General features: G+C 42.5%; 1 protein-coding gene across 3 annotated transcripts; it reads left to right on the top strand.

The window, feature by feature from the left end:
- Positions 1-20: 20 nt before the first annotated feature.
- Positions 21-17511, top strand: PTGR1 (prostaglandin reductase 1). Of its 3 annotated transcripts, XM_072360481.1 has the most exons (12): positions 21-67; positions 2859-3022; positions 8307-8410; positions 8558-8664; positions 10499-10544; positions 11242-11301; positions 12535-12702; positions 13529-13646; positions 13935-14090; positions 14338-14443; positions 15525-15643; positions 16218-17511. In XM_072360481.1, exons 4-12 carry the CDS (start codon positions 8559-8561, stop codon positions 16326-16328), a joined length of 990 nt encoding a protein of 329 aa, XP_072216582.1. In that variant the 5' UTR covers positions 21-67; positions 2859-3022; positions 8307-8410; position 8558; the 3' UTR covers positions 16329-17511. The 3 variants fall into 3 exon arrangements, with proteins under 3 accessions (XP_072216582.1, XP_072216581.1, XP_072216583.1); XM_072360480.1 differs by lacking the exon at positions 8307-8410 and having other exon boundaries at positions 31-67; XM_072360482.1 differs by lacking the exons at positions 21-67; positions 2859-3022 and having other exon boundaries at positions 8278-8410.
- Positions 17512-21037: the final 3526 nt, after the last annotated feature.

The following is a 21037-nucleotide window of genomic DNA, read 5'->3' as shown; positions in this document are numbered from 1 at the left end:
AGGCGCGGCGGGGTCCTCCCATGTCTGGGCGGGAAGGCACAAAAATGGCGTATCTCCGTCCCTGAGGGTACGTGGGGTTGGAACTTCACCGTTTGTTTTAGGCTGTGTTCTTCAGGTCCAGGCATTTCCCTGAAGCTGCCGTTATACTGTAAAAATAGACCAGTGTGTTACAAACAGAGCTCTGTATTCCTTTGCCAGTCGGGCTTTAGTGTTCCCAATTAGGTCGAGAGAGCTGCAGTCGTTTACTGATTGCGCTGAGTTCCCTATTCGGGTGTTTTATAAATCATTTTGAATAATCTCGATTGCGGACTGTTTTAAAGGAAAAACTCTTTGTATGTCTGCTCACTTAGGGAAGCAGATTAGCTGTCACTGTGTCTGCTTAAAGCATTGTTTTGACAGCACTGTTTCTGGTAGTTCTGTAATTAGAGAGTGCTTAACAAGGTCCTGTCAGCTGATGATATCACCATCCTGAGAGAAAGTACTTAGAACTATCAGGTTAAATCTGACTATTATGCAGTTGTGTTATCATACTGCTGCTTTTGTTTGGTGATTTGAAAATCCTACCTGGAGGGGGAAAAAATGGAAATAAGGAAGAACTATCTCTGGTATTGCTAAAGGCTGAGCTGTGATTGTATTAGGCGTCAGGAAGATGCCTTCCTGGAGACGGGAGGATGCCCTGGGAAGATGGCCGACTTGGCAAGAAAACCCGAGATCCATGAATCCTTAGTTGAACTACTTTTATTACAATACTAAACCTCATGTCCATAGGTCAGAAGAACCCCTGCCTGGGTGAAGACAGTTCCCATGAGCATGTGTGGAGTCAGCAGTGTTAAAACTGCATGAAAACTAGCAAATCGTCATGAGAATAGACTGGAAAAGCTCTGTAACCTCTGTGTATCAATATTGTGTGGGTAGTTTCCTGCATGTGCTTGATCTGTGGGAAACCATTGAGCAACCAGGCTTGTGCAGTCCTGAAATAAAGCAGTGTCTGTCCCAGGTGTGTAGTGACTGACGTACTGCACACTGGATGACAAAGCCACATTTCAAACAACAGTATGAGAGGCTTCTCACCATAAAGATAACCATGTATTTTGCTGTTTGCATGTGAGATGTGCAAGAGGGATATTTTCATTCTTAAGTGTTTTCGTAATACCTTTACAATCTCATATGCCCTAAAAGTTTGGGTACTTTGTTTGATGTCATAAAATGTACTCTTTTAACAACAGTGCTCTGTTTTAAGGAGAAAATGTTGCAGCTACTTAACTTGCTACATCTAGTTAGTATGGTGAAATGAATATAGCATGTTGTTTGAGGAAGGAAAGTAAACTGTTTATTTTGGCACGTTTTTCATCTTATTACACCATAATGTGCATTATACAAAATATTTACCAGCTACTAACTCTGAAGTCACAAGTAGCTGTTCTGCCAAGGTAAACGTATAGATTTGTTGCTTTATGAAAAGACTATTTTAGGGATTGAGAATGAAGTTGATTTTAATAAATACACAATAATAAAGCAAAGTTAGTGATAGGAAAAATTCAGAAAGATTCTTGTTTGTTTTTTTTTTTCTTTTCATTTTTTTCACTGGCAGGTGTTGAATCTCATAAGAATTGAAGGCACGTTGCATTAGATACAGAGACAAAAATGTTCTATTTTGGTACTTCAACACCTTTTATTTTTGTGAAATGGAACAAAGCCATTTGGGTAAATAAATGTTGTAATTTTAATGGTTTGGGGTTTCTTTGAAAATCATACTATAAATGCTGTTGATTATGTAGAAGAGATCGTTGTTCCTTTTTTCTTTGGGACCTGGTTCTGATGAAAGATATTAAAGCGTGTGCTGCTAGAGTAAATTTCCCATGGGAATTTTCTGTTTCTTCAGCTGATTTGAGAAGTTTCATGTAGAAAATTTTAATAAATAAAAACAATAAAAATAAATATGAGGTCACAGATTTCCTTGCTCCTAATGCTTGTTTTAGTTCACAGTGTGTTAGTGTTTGCAGTTGCTTATACCAAGCAAGCACTCTTTGTTATACAGGGAACAAATTATGAGTTGTGAGTATAAGTTTCCATTATGTCATAGTTATAGAATAATCTAAGTTGGCAGGCATTTCTGAAAGTCTTCTAGCCTCAGCACAAGGTCAGAACCAAGCCAGACAAACCAAACAGTTCACAAGCCTGTCCATTTATGGACATTTCAGAAGACAGAGATTTTACAGTCTCTTCAGGTAACCTGTTCCAGTATCTGATCACTTTTGATCAGATATTGGTTTGAGAGATAAAAGACAAAACTTTCTGCATCTCACTAGAAATCCCTGTTTTACAGACTTAGTCCTCTGCCATGTACTCCCCTCAGATGGGTTGGTTTCCATTTTCTCTGTACTCTCAAGCAGCCGTGGAAGGCTGTAAATCTCCCCTCGTAGCACTTTGTGTGCCAGAGCATCCACTGGAACAGTTTCACAAGCATTTAAAGAACAGACCATTTGTTGAACTGACAGATACAACAGATACAGGACCGCCATTGGTACATATAGTAGGTGCAATTGTACTAATATATGATAACAGTGTTAGCAAAATAAATGCTATCCTGTGTGTTCTTCACCAAGAGGTATGGGCACAGTGCTTACCAGGAAGGCACTTCTGTTGTGGTGGAAGAGGGACAGTTTTCCATGTCTTCTGTCTCTCTTCTTGCTTCTGTCATTTTCTCTTTTCCCTCCCCCTTTCCAGTCCCCATGCCTCCCAAAAATATTTTCCTAACCTTAGTAATACTTGGATTAAAAGTCGAGTATTATAGTCAGGTTCTTCTTAGAGCTCATATTCATATTTACAAAGAATTAACTTAAATATTAATTTCACAGATAATGAAACATTCTCATTCTGGACACCACAGCCTTCAAGATTCTATGCTGAAACTGTTATCTGGTTTGTCCTTCAACCAAAACAGGAACATCCTGCCACCCCAAGACTCCTCTTTTGTCTGCTTTTCATGCGGGTCTTCTGCGTCTCCATCCCCAAAGCTGAGGTAAGAGGAGACCTGCATTGCACATCCTGACACTGCTCCTGCTGACTTTGCTATTTCTGGTACAAGCCAGAATGCCATTGGTCTTCTTGGCCATCTGAACTCACTGGTGGCTTACGTATTGCCAGCTGTTGATCAGCACACCCAGAAATATGATCTGTAAGGAGTCTTTTGACCTTGTACCACTGACCTTAGTCCTTCAGATATGGCAGTCCAGATGGTTCTCTATCTTACCTCATTTTTGTACCAGTTTGTCTCATCATTTGGCTATTAGGATATTGCAGGAGATTGCATTAATGACCTGTTTATCTCTTATTCTTTGCTGTATTTATGTAGGTTGATATGATTCAATATTCTTAATGAAAAAAAAAATGAAAAGAAAGATTGTCTTGCACCAATTACAAGCATTTGAGATCCACACGTGAAGGCAGTGGTTCAATTTCCTGGGACTTTGTATCACAGGTTACTCAGGGTTTCTTGGTTTGCTTCGCTTGTGTATGCAGTTCCTGCTTTACCTAGCCAAATCTCTGGATCTCAACCCATGAGCTCTTGCCCCTTGACCTTCCTCACTCTCTTTATCCTACCTGGAATAGTGAGTGACTGGCTGAGTGCTGCTGAGCTGCCTGCCAGGGCTGAATCATGACACCATGGATGCACCTGTTTTCACTGTTTTGAATACAATAGTAAAATACTGCACTGCGCTGCTCTCTGTGTACCAAGGGAGTGGGTGAACCTTTTTTGTCAGGTACTTTCTGCAGTCTAGATTTGCGTACAGTAAATAATGATACAACAGATACTGGTCTCTGTACTGTACTTTTACAGGTCCCATCGTAATTCCTTAGAATTTCATTCATAACTCTCCCTTTATTCTTTCCTCTCTCCTTTCATCTTTGCATTTTTCTGTTTCAGTCTAATTATTACGTTTGGCAGTTCTGATACGCAGACCTGGAGATAGCAAATGTGTGTCAGGTACCATACGTAGCCTAGAGCAGTGAGTTTTCTTGAGGGAGGACTTATTCCTGAACAGGAACCTACTGAGCAATGAATGTGCAGTTAAAATACTACATAAATTCAGGAGGTGGCCTCAGGGGAGTTGCAGGCACGTAAGTGTGTGTGTAAATTCCCTTACATGTATTTAAAGCTCTCTAGCAGAAAGGGGCAAACTTGTCTCATTATATCTCTACAGTGGTCTGGGGTGCTTATTCATTGTAGAAGTGGATGGTGAGCAATAGAAATGAGGGAAAGAACATCCAACTGACAGGCTTAGTAAGCCCTGAGTTCTTGCAGTAATTTTACAAGATCAGATGCCAGCCTAACTTTCCTCTGAAACAGAGTAACTTGCTTCATGTAGTCAAGTTTAGGGTTTAAATTAAGTAGTCATGCTGAAAACTAAGCTTAATGTTACTTCCAAAAAAAAAAAAAAAGAAGAAAAAAAAAAAAAAAAGTTAGTTTTGACAGCTGTAAAATAAAGCAAAGGAAATATTTCTTTGTGATGCAGTAAAAGACATGTTCCTGCAAGTGAAGGAAGTGAAACCATTGTTGTGCTTGTTCTGCAGTATGTCTCAACAGCTCTGATGAAATTTTGCAATTCATGATGCTGCAGCATGTGTTTGGACAGTTTTGGTTTTTAAACAAGGAGAGTATAAAATGTGATCAAGAGAAGCTCTAGAGTATCTTGTGAGTACCAAGAAATCACAACATGTCCTTCAAGAATCTTTAGCATAGCTTTTCATTGTCCAGACTTGGTTCTAATCTGTAGGCTTTAAATTATTCTTTCTTAGTTCTTAAGATTTTAATTCTATGTTTGATTTCTGAAAAGTGAAGGGCAGCCAAGGCGTTTCTCTGCAGGTTTCAGTTACCCTTTACCTATTCCTGTGCAAGTTTCTTCAGCAGAGCAGCTGCACCTCTCTGAACGACAACAACGTGACATTGTCTTTCTACTGTTCAGTGACTTTTCACATCCAACCTTTTACCTTCTTCTGGGGTTCGACAGCTTTGCAGCGTCATGCTTGCTCAGATGTTTGCAGTGCAGTGTCTGCCAAATGTAGCATGGGAGCGGTTTGCCTTTACCTTTTTTTTTTTTTAAACCACAGAAACAAAGAAATGTATTTTCTGAGAAAGCATTGTAATAGCTAAGCCAGAGAAAAAGAACAGGCAAGATCTGCTATGACTTGTTGGCACTTACAGCATCAGGCTATGTTCAGTTTCAGATAATTGGAAGTCCTGTAACAGGCAGGGTATCCTGAGATAATCTCTGATACATAACTGACTTGACAGTCTCTACTTGCAAGAATTTACTGCCTGTAAGTCCTTCTGAGGAGAAATATATATATATTCAAATATTTAGGAAGCTTTTTATATCGGTGCCTTTGAAATGCTGCAGAAAACTGGCTAAATTGGAGCTGGGAAAGGGGACTGGATTAGATCCTGCTTTCCTGAACAACTTTGCTGTGGTGGTGATTTGGCATTTTCTTTTCAGCATCAATCTAAGCAGTGTTTCCAAGGGAGATACTCTACTCAGCTTTTTAGCATATCCTTGTCTTGCAGTGTAGCTGCTGTGATTTAACCTAGCACGTGGCTCAGCACTACAGTGTCATTCACATCCTCCCCAGCTTCCCAGTGGGGTGGAGGAGGGAATCAGGAAAATAAAGAAGCCCACCATGTAGAACTCATGGGTTGGGACAGGATGATTTACTAAGATAGAGAAAAGGATAACAAGATATACATGTACAGATAAAAGAAGCGATGCACAAGGAATTGCTCACTACTCCTCCACAAATGTCCAGCTCACCTCTGTGCAGCTGAGGAGAACCAGATGAACTCCCCCTCTCTGCTGACTGATGTCATATGGTATAATATAAAAGATGTCTCCAGCCAGTTTAACTCTGCTGTCCCAATTCTGTTCCCTCCCAGCTCCTAGCCCTTCACTGCAAACGGTCTTGGCTCAGTATAACACTGCTTTGGAGGCAACAAGAAACATCCCTGTGTAATCAACACTGTTCTTTTGCTAGAACCAAAACATGGCATCAAATAAGACATTCCAATGAGGACAATTCGTTATTCCTGCTTAAGAGTGGAAATAAAAGGAAATAATTACCACAGCCATGTCTGTAAATATGTTGTGACTGCAGCAAGACTGCTGGCTTAACCCCAAATTTGCAATGAATTTACTTCTTACTCACAGGCTTCTTACAAGTACGGTACCCAAGGTTAGACATGGGCAAACCCAGGCTAGAAAAACATGCTGTAACATGCAAGATACAAGCATTATCTGAGGTTACTTGGAGAGAATTTGTGAGCCTTACTGTAGCTTTGCTTTACTATTTGACTTAGCTTTCAGGAGAGCTTTACTATACTTTACCATGAAGACTCCCAGATTTAATTTGGGTATCACCCACCATCCCTTCAGCCTCCAGTCAAATGCTCACAGTCTCATCTGTTCTTTTGTTCCTGGTCTACTTTTCTAGTTGCCAGCAACTACAAAGAGATCCTAGTTTACACCATTCCTGTATTTTCTTCGTCTGTTTTCCACTGAACTGTGAATTCCTTCTGCATTCTGATTTTGGGGGTTGACAGTGCTTTCCCTGTAGCTCTGCTACAGCGTGCACCACCTGCAGTGTCTGCACCCAGGCTGGATCTTTGCTATTTTGTGCAGATGGTTATTGCACAAGGCTGAGATTTTCCAATCCATTCTTTTCTCTGCGGTCTGTCTGATTTTAGGGAAAAGGCTGGTGAAGTCTGATGGAAAGCTTTACTTTCTGATAGCTCGGTGTGCTAGATCAGAGGACAAAGAGAGTTTGAAGGATATCAGAATAAATGTTATCTTGAATTCCACTTTCACTTAAAGCTTAAATAGCTCCTTTTGAAGAATAGAAGGAAAAAATGCATAACTTTTTTCTTTTTCTTTATCCTTTTCTTTTTCTTTTTCTTTTTTTCCCTGAGACCAGCTAGAAATGAATTAAAGATTCTTTCTGTCAGTTTCATGGGCTCTCCTTTTTCAAACATTAATCACAGCTGCTGCTTTGCAGAAATCATTCAGTGGTCTGTGAAGTATGTTATACAGAAAACGCACAGAATTAATGTATTATTGAAGCCTCCTGGCAATAAAGAAGTTTTGCAGTACAGTGTTTACCAGTCTTAACGCTGGAATATAGTGGCTGTCACGTGCTTAGCCCACGAGAGCTACTCTGAAAATAATTCCTCCAATGTTATGATGGGCAGATTCTGGTTTGATATTATGAAAAATGACTTCTCAGAAAGAATGTTTATGCATTGGAGCAGGCTGCCCAGGAAAGCGCTGGTGTCACCATCCCTCCAGGAGTTCAAGAAACATGTAGATGTGGCACAGAGGAATGTGGTTGGGTGGGCAATGTGGTGATGTGTTGGCAGTTGGACTTGGTGAGCTTAGAGGTCTTTACCTTAGAGGCTCTTTCCAACCTTAGTGATTCTGCGAAATCATCAAGATTATTGCACATATTAATGCAGCTTCAGGCTGGGAAAACAAAGAGCACCAGGAATAGGAAAGAAAGGACAGGGTGTAACAGGACAGCGGTTCTGTGCTGCGCTGAAGAAACAAGGTACTGAGAGATAATGGTGGGAAGGTGAGGAAGTGGGCTGCAATCTTGAAGCACACCGATAAGAGACAAAAAGCTGAGAATTAAGTAGTTCCTGACTCAGGGAGGTGGTGCAGGGTGGGGAGGCAAAGCATTTCTGAATCACTGCCAGCTCTGCACAGGCAAGCAGCCACAGACCAAACCGACATCCTTAACCCCTGTCGTGCCTGGATGCAGGATGCACCACTAGGAAAAACACACCCTGGTACTTGTGAAGAGAAGAGTGAGGTCGGCTTTCTTCTAATGTGAACTCATCTCGTCCTCCTGTAAGCCCCTTGATGGAGTTTGCTGTGTTGCTGGAAAGTTGTGAGTTGCACAAGCAAGCACCTCCAGTACACAGTGAGTGCAGGGAGAGCTAGAAAAAGTCAGCGAGCGCCAGCCTTTACCTTAAAGGGTAAAGTAATAACGGCAATTAAAAGTAGCCCACGTGTCATTGTCATTGTTGCTGATAAGGAACGCTTTGTCAGCGGAGCTTTTTGGAAGGCACGCAATCCCTACGCCGGTGTTTCCCAGCGGAGGCAGAGCTCGCCCGGCCCCGCACAACCACGGCAGCGCGATGATGGTGAGGGAAGCCCGGAGCGAGGGGGCAGGGCTGAACTTTGCTCTTGCTCCGGGGCAAATGCAATCGGGGCGGTGCCTGCGCTGCAATAAAAGTGCCGGTCTTTGTTTTCTAGGGCGCGTGTCGTGACTTCGTGAGCTGAGGCGGCGGGCGCTGGACCGGCAGCGTGTGACTCAGTCTCAATAGCAGAAGACAGCTTCGAATCCCCGCCTGTTTGAAGTATGAGCTGCTTTCTTCTCGCTCGCTTACAAGAACGAGGCTACGAGATTGGTGGCTTCAGATGTAGTTATCAGGATGCTTGGGTTTTGTGATCCCCTGTGGCCCTTGCTAGCGGTTTAGCATCTCCTTGTGCTGTTTATTGTGCAGGATGGTGACTGCCAAGGTGTGGGTACTGAAGAAACATTTTGAGGGCTTCCCCAAAACCAGCGACTTTGAAATGAAAGAGGTGGCGCTGGCAAACCTGAAGGATGGAGGTAAGTGGAGCGCCATTGCGTGCTGTCTGGAGGCTGTCTTACTGCTGACACATGGCTGTGTGTTTGTAGGTCTGTCCACGCTCAGATGTTGTAAAAGGCTTGGCAGTGCTTACAGCAAACTGGCAGGGTAGAGCAATTGCTCAAGGGTGTTTATCCTGACAAGTTTAGTGTGTTTAAAGACATCTGACAGAAAACATTGGATATAAATGTGTGCCTCCGGTGGCGCAGCGGTAGAATTCCCGTCTGCAACACCAGGGGGCCCGGGTTCGAATCCCCCCCTGTGGAGCAGGGGGTAGAAGTGCCGATCTGCTACACAGAGGGCTCGAATCCCGGGAGTTGGACTCGATGATCTCTAAGGTCCCTTCCAACTCGCACAATACTATGATACTATGATGATGATGATATATGCTGAACTGTGTTTAGCCTTCAGGCAGCTCTGGTGTGCCTTTCAAAGTCCCTCTGCACTTAACATGTGGCAGTGATGCCTCATGATTTTCAGCTGTGTTGGCAAATAATGAACGCTGAACAAAATCACAGAAGCGGTGTGCCCTCAAAACCAACTGCTGTGAGAAAACAGTTACTGTAACGTAAAAAGAGAGAAAGGAACTGGCTGCAGCAAATTAGGTACTTCTAGTAAAATGCAAACGTGCTTTACTGTCTTAGACCATGAGTTGATGGGGGCTTGTCTTTCGCTGCAAGGACTGGAAAGCCTTCTGCTTGTGTTCAAAATCTTTTTTGTTTTCTCTTTGCTTCTGTGCAGTTCTTATCTGTGGTATTTGCTGTTAAGAGAGAATAAAAAGAGGAAAAATAAAACACACAGTTTTTACTTGTGAGTCTGCCTAGAAAACAGTTGGTAGTAAAATAAGTGGCTAAACTCAAGAGATGCTGCTAAATGAATGAACATAGGGTTTTGGCTTCATATGGCTGTCTGCACCATGCCTTGAGGTCTTGAACCTCATCTCACTGTTTATCCTTCACAAGCCTTACTTTGGTTTGGAGGTATGTCAAAGAAACTTCATTACAGTGACAGTAGTGTAGTAAGGTTTACAATTTAATTGTTTGGAGGCGGGCGATCTCTTCTTGGTTGTACTTTTAAGGATTTTTATGACATGTGTGATTCTAAAGCATCCATGCATACTTAGTACTTAAATGACTCTGTGGTCTTGAATAATTATAAGTTAAAGACATGGCATTTCTTGAGATGTTACAGAGCCTTGGCTGTTCCTCCTGCTCACTCTGAGTGATGGAAAAATATCTTTCAGTAGCTTCTATTTGTGAGGTTGTTGCAGTGGCCACAAAGAAAGCATTATTAGGTGGAGGTGGACAGCTATTGCTGATAAAGATATCTAAAGAAGTTGTACTTTCTGCTCAAGGGAGCAAGGTAATGGTTGCATATGACATTCACCAAGGTCTCTTACCACCCTCTGCTGGATGAATCCTGGGAAGACCTACACAGATGAAAGAAAAGTGCTTTCTTGAGGAGGTCTGGCCGGTTGAATCTTCTACAAAGAGAGAAGGCCGATAAACAGGACAGAAGAGAAGCTGGCTTCCCAGCTAGCTTTCTAGCTCCTCCAAAAATATCTTTTGTAAGAGCACAGTGCTAAATCCAGACAAAGCTACAGAATGTCTTAGTTGTTTCTGATATTGGCATCCAATAGGAATACACCAGGACTTTCTTAACTATTGGGAGTTCCTATGGCTTTTTCCTTTCTTTTTTTTCTTTTTTTTTTTCTTTTTTCTTTTTTTTTTTTAAAGGAAAAGATTTAAAAGATTGACTTATCGGACCTGTGCTTTACTGCCATTACCCAAGAATTTGCTTTGTCTTTTGTTGCAGAGGTGCTGCTTGAATCAGTGTTTCTTAGCGTTGATCCTTACATGAGGTATGTTAACTCACTTGTGTTCTCAAACTTTAACAAACATGTGCTGGGAATATCCCTCATTGCCAGGGTCCCAGGTATACTTGTCTGCATATATTGTCTGTTTTATACATGTGTATAAAACACGTGTACATTAGTATCATAATCATATCAGATTCAGCAGGACATTAGGATGGTTACACTGTGGACATGGAGTTTCCCTAAACCCTGCCGTTTTCCCTTTTTTTTGCTAGACTTTTGTGCTAGAATACAGTGAGACCAAAGGAGGCTGCAGTTGTGCTGCAGAACCTGCTTTGCTTATCTACTCAAGGCTGTGCTTGAGGATATATATTCTAGATAGGAAATTACTGATATGTTTTTGTTAGCAGACAATAGTTCAGTTGTATGGAGACTGGGTATTTGCCCAGAGCTGTGGAAAAGTCTGTTAGATCCTATCTTGGGGATAATTCTTTGGAGTCTCAGCTTTCTTGTAGTGGTGGACCTTGCAGTGAAGACTAATTCATGACACTTCATCTTGGTGCTGATGGGGTGCTTCAGTAACTGTCTATGGACAATATCCAGTTATGTCATTATAAGGGAAGCTATTTGCAGTGTACTCAGAGTCATTGGTTATACTGTTTCTGGGTCAGGCTACTTTATAGTGTCTGGAAGATCACTGAAAAGTACTTAAAATAAGCTGTCTCTCTGCCTGTGTTTACAGACCGTACAGTAAAAGGGACATGAAGGAAGGGGATGTAATGATAGGCACACAGGTTGCCAGGTAAGACCTTCTGTTCATCTTATCCATCCATGTGGCAGATGTCAGAGGAATGTCCTGACATTTACAGCCTGTCTTGTATTCTCTTGACATGAGTCTACATATTGCAGAAGCTGCGTTCCTTTTTTTTTTCATGTATGCAATTGATTGGAATACTGTTCTGTTGTTTTTGGGTTGTTGGTTTTTTTTCCCCCTGTTTGCTATAAGAATCTTTTCTGCCTTCTTTGAGAGCATCTAGGCCAACAAACTGTTATTTCTGGAGATAGATACAAGGAGAGGTACAAAGGGGCAACCATTAAATATGTCTCCAAGTGTCAGCTTCGTTTTAAAATCTGATATGCAGTACTTGCATACCTAAAACCATGCATGATGTTTATTCCAGCTGTGGCTGTTTCAGTGTAACCTAAATGCCAGATGCTATATGACCATAATCCAACCTTGTGGTAATGATTTAGCTACATAGATGTTTCCCTTTGCCAGCTTGCTCCTACCTCTTAAGTTGCTGCCCAAGAACATCTTTGTCCTCTGACTCTTGTGTTTCTCTGAAAGAACATCGGGGGATAGAATAAAAGTAAGCTGAACAAAACTTAAAAAATCATGTTCAGTATTTTGAGGATGCTTACTTATTCCTTCCCAGGATAATTTTCTCACTGGGCTGAGAAAATTCTGCTTTCATTTGGCATAGAGATGCCCCAAATATGAACTTCTCTCTGTTATTAGATACTGCTATACTTAAGGAGTGTATTGTTATCCTAAGAGGCTTCATATCCAAGATCCTCAACTTTTAAATTAGATGCAGGTTTTCTGAGAAAGAAAATGCCTTTAATAGCCTATTGGTGCCTCAGTTTCATACTTTACCATCCTTCAGTCCTAGTGTCCTCTTTTATGCCTTGGAGCTCAGAGAAGCATAGTCTGAATTAATAGCAGACTGATGCTGGTAAAGCAAGCAAACAAAAAATCCCAACAGACAAAAAAAAGCAATGGCATCTATATAGGAATGTCATTTTTTTTCGTGGGTCAGCCTAAGTCTAGCATCATCACACCCAGCCTCCCCATGGTGATGCGAGATAGTAACCATTTTAAGGAAGACATCAGCAGGGTATGGGCTAAATGTCCTGACATGAAGTATTTTGTTTTCTTTTCCTCCTGCATGAATGGACAACAGGAATAAAAGAGGAAAGAGCCAATAAAGATTTGTCTCATAAGATATTCTTTTTTTCTTCTTCATTTGAGCAGGATTGTAGAGAGCAAGAATCCAGCTTTTGCAGTAGGGGCCTTCGTTGTGGCTAATAGTGGATGGAGAACTCATTTCATCTCTGATGGAAGAGGCCTGAATCTCCTTCCTACAAGCTGGCCAGAATCACTCCCCAAATCTCTGGCACTTGGGACAATTGGGATGCCCGGGTGAGTATCAAGATCCAAAGGAAGCTATCGTCTGGATACTGCTGTGCAGGATCAGAAAGACTGAAAAAGTCTTTTTTGCTTCATCTTTTTCTGCCACTGTGCTGCCTGATCACTCTGGTTTTAAATACATAAAGCTGTAATTCAGGATACCCTCACTCTTTAGAGGGCCTGAAGTTTAACCCTTTTTGTGTTTTTTTTTATGAGGGTGGGGGGATCAGAAGAAATTTGTCTTGGAGGTTAGTGTGCCTTTTTATGTGGTCAGGCAGGAAGAGGATCCAGGAAGGGCTGTAAAAAATCAAGTCCAGTCTGAATCAACGTGATTGGAAGGACTCAAACTTGAGTTATGGAGATGGGCTAGTCTGCTTTTATCTGTCACCGTATTTCCAGAATTGCCCCCAAAATGACAACACAGCTATTGCAAGGTACAGCAAAATAGCAATCCTTAAGACTGAAGCACTAAGCTAGAAGAAATTAAAGAGGAGTTTGTTGGGTTTGAGAGCCAGTTGGTCGCTTGGCCTTTCAATTCGTGAGCACTGAGAAAGCTGTTTCCACATAAGATGGAGTTGTACAGCATCATCCTGCTTCCCAGTAGCATGTGTTTAAAAACTCACAGCCAGTCCAGAAAAATGAGACAGATTAAAAAGTTTGGCTTGTAACCAAAATTAAGAAGTTGCATAGTTGGGCTTTTTAAATATTATTTCCTCAAGGATAAATAAATCTCAACCTTGTTCTAGTTGTGGTGATATTTTAGTTTAATGAGATCAAGTCACACTTCCATGTCTGAATCCTTTTATTCCACACTGAGTGTTTTTCTTTTTCTTCACAGCCTCACTGCTTATTTTGGTCTGTTTGAGGTCTGCAAGATGAAGCCAGGAGAGACGGTGCTGGTTAATGCTGCAGCAGGTGCTGTGGGCTCTGTGGTGGGGCAGCTCGCTAAAATAGGGGTGAGTGGCTTGAACTGCTCAGACTTGCATATTAGAGGGCTGTTGTGGGAAACAGAAGAACAAGGCCGTGAATGATCAGCAGGGCAGACATTGGTGAAGACATGCATTCAGTAAGTTTTTGAGATGAAACAAGCTCTTGAAGTTACAGCAAAGCTGGCTTTGGAGCTTAGGAGCCCACAGTCACAACCACCTGACGTTAAGAATGAGCCCTTCACCCAGCTCGCTTGTGTTCATGGTGCTAGCCTGTGTTGAAAAACATCTCTAAATCCTCTCTTTCTTTCTTTGTAGGGTTGTAAAGTGGTGGGCTGTGCTGGCTCAGACAGCAAGGTTGCGTATCTGAAAAAAATAGGCTTTGATGAAGCCTTCAATTACAAGACGGTTCCGTCCTTGGATGAAGCACTGCGTAAGGCCTCTCCTGATGGCTATGACTGTTTCTTTGACAATGTGAGTTCAGAAGGATCCCTGCCCTGAGCAGGCTGTTAATTTCCTTAGCCTATTGCAGGAAGTTGATACCGAGTTCCATCTAACTGAGACATAGGTCCTATCAGAGCTTACAGCTTACTTGTTCCATTCTTGACCTTTTTCTGCAGCTGACTTGATCAGTAACAGAAAGAATAAATGCTGAGAGGCAAACCAGCAGTCTTTTGACAGTGGATTTTCTCTCATGCTGCATGTACTCTGGTTCTTGTAGGTGGGTGGAGAATTTTCCAGTATTGCTATCAACCATATGAAGAAATACGGAAGGATTGCAGTCTGTGGAGCCATCTCTCAGTACAATGACTCTGTGCCTCAGAAAGGTGTGGGACTCCTTTTGTGTTTCTTAGTTACTGTTTGGTGGTGGCAGAGTGAAAAACATAATGGTAGACACTCGAGTTTTGCTGTTTTTTCTTTTCTTTTTCCAACGTGCCAGTTGCCTGTGTGTTTGTGTACATTTAGGTATCGAACTCTGGGGGGTCTGATGTGTGTCCGCACTTCTTACATGTGCAGCAGACATCCTCCTTAGGATGTGCTCATATCAGGTGGAGAAGTTGTGTTTAGAAATGGAGGCAAGACTAAGTTTGGCTGAAATAGCATTTCCCAGGGCTCTGAGCAGATGCAGATCAGTAAAAACTCTGAGGTTTTTAGATGAAATAGCTTCTTTTAGATTGTGTGTGGTTGGGCTTTTTTCCTTTCATTGTTTTTATTCCCACGTTTCATAAATGCAGGACTTCAGTTACTGATGCTACTGCTGGTAAATACATTGGAATTAAAATTCACTTTTAATAGCAGTAAGTTTTCCAAAACTCCTTTCTAGAATAAACTAGAGGCTTCAGGAACTGTATTCGCTTTGATAGCAGATGAGACTCCCAGATGGCTTTGAATGTGGGCCTCTTCAGGTGGGGGGGGGGGGGGCTATCATGCGTTTTTGTTACTGAAGAAAATCTATTTTTTTCTTGTTTTTGTTGTTGTTGTTTTCCTTTCTTTGCCTTTGTTTTTGAGCTTTATTGAGATGGTTTGGCAGGCTTTCGAACAAGCTGTCAAAACAGCACATTAAGGATTAAGCGGAAAGCCCCTCAGCACAGGTCCGCTATACATCAGAATGAAATTGTTTTCAGCAGTGCTGAGTGGGTGTTCAGCCTCAGGTAGATCAGGTCTTTGTTTTCCTGTGCTGCTTCCTGTCCCCAAGCCCATGGTCATTTACCCTGTTCAGAAATAACAGAATTCGTCTCGGACTGGAACAACACATTTCAGTGTCTTTTACTAGCTAAAAGTAATAATAATAGTAATAATAGTAATAAAATAATAATAATAATAATAATAATAATAATAAAAGTAATAATGCCCTACTGGGCATTATTTAAAAACAAAACAAAACCAACTATTTCCTTCCTTTGCCAGGGCCTTATATTCAGTTTCCAATGATCTTCAATGAACTTAGCATGAAAGGGTTTATTGTGTCCAGCTGGAATAACCGCCGGGAGGAAGGTGTGAAGGCACTGCTCAAATGGGTTCTGGAGGTAAGAAGGGAGGGGGGAATTTTCTGTAACATGTACTGCCATCACAGCTTCTGTCTTTGCTAGGAGAGCTGTCCCTTGTCTTAGCTGGTGAAGAGATGGTGTGATCTTTGAGCCTTCTGGGAAACACAAACTGTACATAATGTGCTTGATGCCTTCTGCTTTGCTGAGACTTGTGGTAATAGCTTGTGCTCTTAACTTAAAATCTTGTAGTCGTTCTAAACAATTATCTGACAATGAAGAGCTTCTTATTTATTAATTTTTTTTCTAAATATAAGCTGAATTTAAATGATCTGCCTGCTCTTTGAGGACTGAGTAGCACTCAGTCTGTCCTGATGAGTTTTTCTCTGCAGTGTTTTTTCTCCCTGTTTGACTCCAAGGGGTGAATCTCTCTGAAAGTGTCTTCTTGTGGAATTGCTGTATACAAACTTAGCTTTGCAAAGGTATGCTGGTGTGTACCAGTGTTTCAGATGGAACGTGTGTTGGAGAAAGCTTGGTGGCAATTTAATCTCTTGAAGATTGGGAAAGCTAGTCAGCTGGCAAATGGAGACTCAAAATATTCCCTTCTTTTTGACAGGGAAAACTGAAGTACCATGAACAAGTCACTGAAAGATTTGAGAACATGCCAGCAGCTTTCATTGGAATGCTAAAGGGAGAAAATCTTGGAAAAGCTATTGTAAAAGTCTGAAGGTCACTTATTCCCGGGATATAAGCACAGGAGAATGTGATTCTGTTCACATAATGTTGTAAAATCAATGTTGAAAAGATGTATTTCTGTGTTTTTGCTGGATGTTTGGGGATAATTTCTCTTATTATTGGCCTAATAGGTACGTGCCTATGGCATTGGTCTTGAGTAGCTTGAGAACTGCTTTAACCAGCTATGCAGAAAAGCCTTGAAATTTTTTAACCTCATCAGAACTGTAACTGGTTTATCTGTAGTTTGAAACAATCCTAAGTTGACTTATGAAAAAGCGAGAGACAATTCTGGAAGCTTTCCCTGTAAATGGCACACCCAATTACTAATGTTTACCTATTGATTTTTGTCCAGAGCTGTGTAAGATTTAGTTTTGTAACCATTGTTAGTGAGCAAAGATCAAGCTTACAGTGTATGGGGATTCCCAGCGTTCACACATGGCTGCATTTTTTACTTCTTTGTTTTTTAATTGCATCAAGGAATGGAGGTATCGGTTATTCTGAGATATTGATAAGAATATAAATATGTTGATGGGTTAAAAGAGGCTTTGCAGGGGCAGGACTGGTGACCTATCTGTCATCAGGAAAAAATCATTTAAGATTTAGATCAGGTGAACTGAACAAAACACATCTTCAAACTAGTCAGCTAGGTCTGGGAAAGTTGTTTTGGAACAGCTACTGTAGGAGAGGTGCTGGCTGTATTATATGGCTTTCTGAGGAGAAAGATAACACAAGCTGGTCAGCCTGTGGTTTTCAGTTGGCCTTTGAGGAAAATGTGAACTGCCATAAAGTGTGATAAAAGGTAAACAAGGCACGGGGTTTTGTCAGTAGGCTTCATATCTAGAGATTTGCTGCTGGTTGACATTGTCCTACTCAGAGTATTTTTCAGGTCCTAAAATACTGTTTTGTTTTAAGATCACTGCCTCAGTTTTTATTTCATTTAATGTTGTGATTTGGAATGAAGTAAGAATTGCCAGGTAGCATTCCTGTCTCTTGTAAATGGCTTGTTAGAATAACTGTCTTCAGCCTGCTTTGTCATCAGACACTGAGTTGTGTCCTCTTGCCATCTGTATTTAGATTTTATGCTTCCTGAGCTGCAGCTGATGTTGTAGGTAGTTCTACCAACAAAAAGTTAAAAAAAAATAAAAATAAAGACCCTGCTCCACTTTTCTGAACATCTTCAGACAGCACCAACGTTGAACTGTAGCAGGAAGGCACCCAAAACCAAAAGAGAAGTTGCTAGATGAGACCAGACATGTCCAGCTTGTGGGCCTGTACCAGCTGGCAGTGCACCTTGTTGCCATGCTGCTGTGGTGGCTCTTCTCCCTCAGGCAGCCTGGCCTAGCTCTGGCCACTCACCCATCACTCAACACCCACCATAATATTGTCTCAAGTGAATTCTTCTTCACTCAGCATTACCCAAGCAAGACAGAAGATTGGAAATGTATAAATTATAGACCACAGATTAACTTTTTTTTTTTGAACAAAGTCTAAATGCTTTATTAACATTTCAACATAACTTACATTGCTGGAACTGCTATTCAATATGTATGCAGCAACACATTTCTACTTCTCAGTTGAGATCAACTTGTATCACACTCACTGATACACCAGTGCAGTTTGGAATTACTCCTATCTTAAGAACTAAACTGAATAACCTAAACTGGTGATGTTCCTGTGCTTGTTAGGAAGTGCCATGGTGTCTGCTGCTCTTCATGGGCTCTCCACACTTGGACTTCTCCTTTTCTTCTTCTTTTTCTTCTTTTTCTTTGGTTCTGCCTCACTGCTCACTTGGTTGTCTGAAGGGCTGCCAATGTATTTGTACCAATCTCTGGATGCTGAGATAATTTTCTTGAGGATGCATGTTTCCTCCATACTGGTGCTTCCCTTATCTGCGATTTCTAAGTGCCGAGTTTTGCACTTTTTTTTTCCTCCAGGCTTTTCGCTTATTCTGTTTGTCTCTCTGGAAGGGCTCCCTGATCTGGAGCTTGACCGACTCCTTGATCTGCATTGTCTGTAATGGGAGTCATCTCCCTGATGTAGTCCCATCTGACTTGGCAGATCTGTCCTTTCTGTGAAGGGCTGGATCCTGAATTCTGGACCAGCAGGCTTCTTTGAAGAGTGCGCTTCAGCATGAGTCCTCTTCCTGCAGGAGGGGCTGTCTCTGGCTGTCTTTTGACTGCAAGAAGGGTAGTCATGCTCGTATCCACAGCCTCCTCCGTAGTGATGGTCACTGTCTTGGCTGCTTGGTCTTCTTTGGCCATGGCCTTTGTGATGTGCCAGTGATCTGCTGGAATCTCTCCTGCTTTTTTTGTCCCGCTGTTTGCTACCATCTCTGCTTCTTGAGCGCTTCTTTTTACGATGGTGTTCACTGTGACGCTTCCTACAAGGCTCATGGCCGTGACTGCTGTCACTGTTCTGTGGAAAGTCCTGCAGACTCCTGGTCTTTCTCCTTTTGGACAGTCTTTGGACTGACTGCTCTTTCTTCACGTGTTTCCTCTTCTTCTCAATGAACTCCTCAGAGTCTGAGGATGGCTCGGTCAGTTCTGGTGTCCTATCAGCATAGCCACTGATATCCTGATACTCTGCTGAAGAGTCACTGTCACTGTAGTCAACACCAGCCTGTAGCCGAGGCCGCAGCTTGATTCTCTTCCAAGTAGGTTTCTTGTCAGAGCTCCCTGGTAACTCCTGCTGAGGAGCTGTGGTTGCACCACGCTCTTCTAAAGTGGAGGATGAAGGGCCTGGAGTTTCATCGTCCCAGGGACTCTGACCAACACCAGAAACAGATGAGCTGTGCTTTGTCACAAGAGTATCTACAGGATCTGCTGAGTTTGAGCCACTTCCTTCATCATGCGGGGGTGTAAGATAGTTGTAGCTGTCTGGCAGATCATATATGTGCAAGTTCAAAGGGCTTTGGGCAAAAGTGATGGTGCTGCCCACGTGGCTGGACGAAGCAGCCTCTTCTGAAGGCGTGACTCTGTATTCCTTAAAGTCATTGTCAGCACAGATTGTATGAAATATTGCAATGAAGGGCAGTTTGCAGAGTGGGCATTCTGCTTTGGTTTTTGCCCGGTCCTGGACACAACGGAAGCAGAACCTGTGCCAGCAGTTGTCTAAGTAGGCAACGTTGTCAAATCTGTCCAAGCAAATAGGACACTTGGAGTCAGAGGTGTCCACAGTCATGGCCTACAGCTTGCTGATGCTGTAATCATTGGAAATCAGGTTCACACACCGTCTCTGTGCGTTCAGCTGGGCTAACAGCACCGAGTGAAGCACACGCAGAACAGAAGTCCGGTCTGAACTGGTCTTGCTTTTGTGACGTCAGCAGCTACATCACAGCCAGATGTCACCCCTGCATCCACCCTTAAACAAAATCTAAAGCAATGTTTAGATGATTGTTTTCTACACTGGATTCAGTGTCATCAATCATAGAAAAGGTTCTCTTTTGCTTTTGGGGATCTCCGCTGTTTCTAAGTAAAGGTGCTCCAATCTCCTGTGAACTCACGGGAACTTGCAGGCACCTCAGGATGTGCTGCAGGAGAGCCCTCAAGACAGAGCTGAGGAGAGGTGGGAAGGACATGACCAGTCAGGTCATGAGTACTCCCAGAGACTGAGAATGCACAGCCTTTTGGAGAAGCCCGCCCAACTGCTTGAGCACCCTCACAGCAAAAAGCGTTGGTTCTTGTTATTTCTGGTTGTTTTTATTTGTATTATTATCAATAGAAGTGGAGATACCCATGTTTCAGTTTGTAAACTCACTTGAGACCACTGAGTAAATCTGGCTCCACGTTCTTGGCTCCCACCAGGGACATATACACAAGGCCAGAATCTGCCCAAGCATTTCCTCATCCAGGCTACACCATCATAATAGAAGGGACAGCCAGAGGGACCTGGACATAGTTGAAAACTGGGCACGTGAGAATCTAATGAGGTCCGACAAGGTGCAAGGTGCTGCACGTGGGTTGAGGCAGTCTGAGATACACGTCCAGACCGGCAGAACTCACCAAGAGCAGCCCTGTGGAGAAGGACCTGGGTGTCCTGGTGGACAGAAAAGCTGGACACAAACCAACTGCGTGAGCTTGCAGCCAGAAGGCCGATACAGTATCCTGGCCATGCAGCCATCAGAAGAGAGGTGGCAGCAGGGAGGAGATTGTCCTCTGTTCTACACTTGTGAGGCCACACCTGCACACCTACATCCAGGTTGGGGCCCTTATCACGGGGAGGACATGGAACTGTTCAAGTGGGTCCTGAGGAGGCCGTGAAGACCGACAGAGCTGGAGCACCTCTTGTGAAGACAGGCTGAGGGAGCTGGGCTTGTTCAGCCTGGAAAAGGAAAGGCACTGGGGAGACATTCTTGATGACTTCCAATGCTTGAAGGGAACTTATAAGCAGGAGGTGGGACAACTTTTTACATAGTCAGATAGTGATAAGACAAGATGGAATGGCTTCATACTAAAAGAGGGGAAATTTAGGTTGGATCTTAGAAAGAGCTTCATTACTCAGAGAGGCCAGTGAGGCCCTGGCACAGCTGCCCAAGGAATCTACCATTCTACCTGTACTGATCAATTATGGGGATGTGGCAAAGAATGTTGGTCTCTCAGTTTACCCATGTATGGTGCTGATGCTGAGGGACACAGGCTGATCTCTGGCTCCTCCCCATAATGTTACAAAAAGGGGCCATTTTTATCTGTCTGGAATCCCAAC

Source organism: Excalfactoria chinensis, chromosome Z (assembly GCF_039878825.1).
Source record: "Excalfactoria chinensis isolate bCotChi1 chromosome Z, bCotChi1.hap2, whole genome shotgun sequence".
NCBI classification, from domain to species: domain Eukaryota; kingdom Metazoa; phylum Chordata; class Aves; order Galliformes; family Phasianidae; genus Excalfactoria; species Excalfactoria chinensis.
This window is presented reverse-complemented; position numbering and strand designations above follow the sequence as displayed.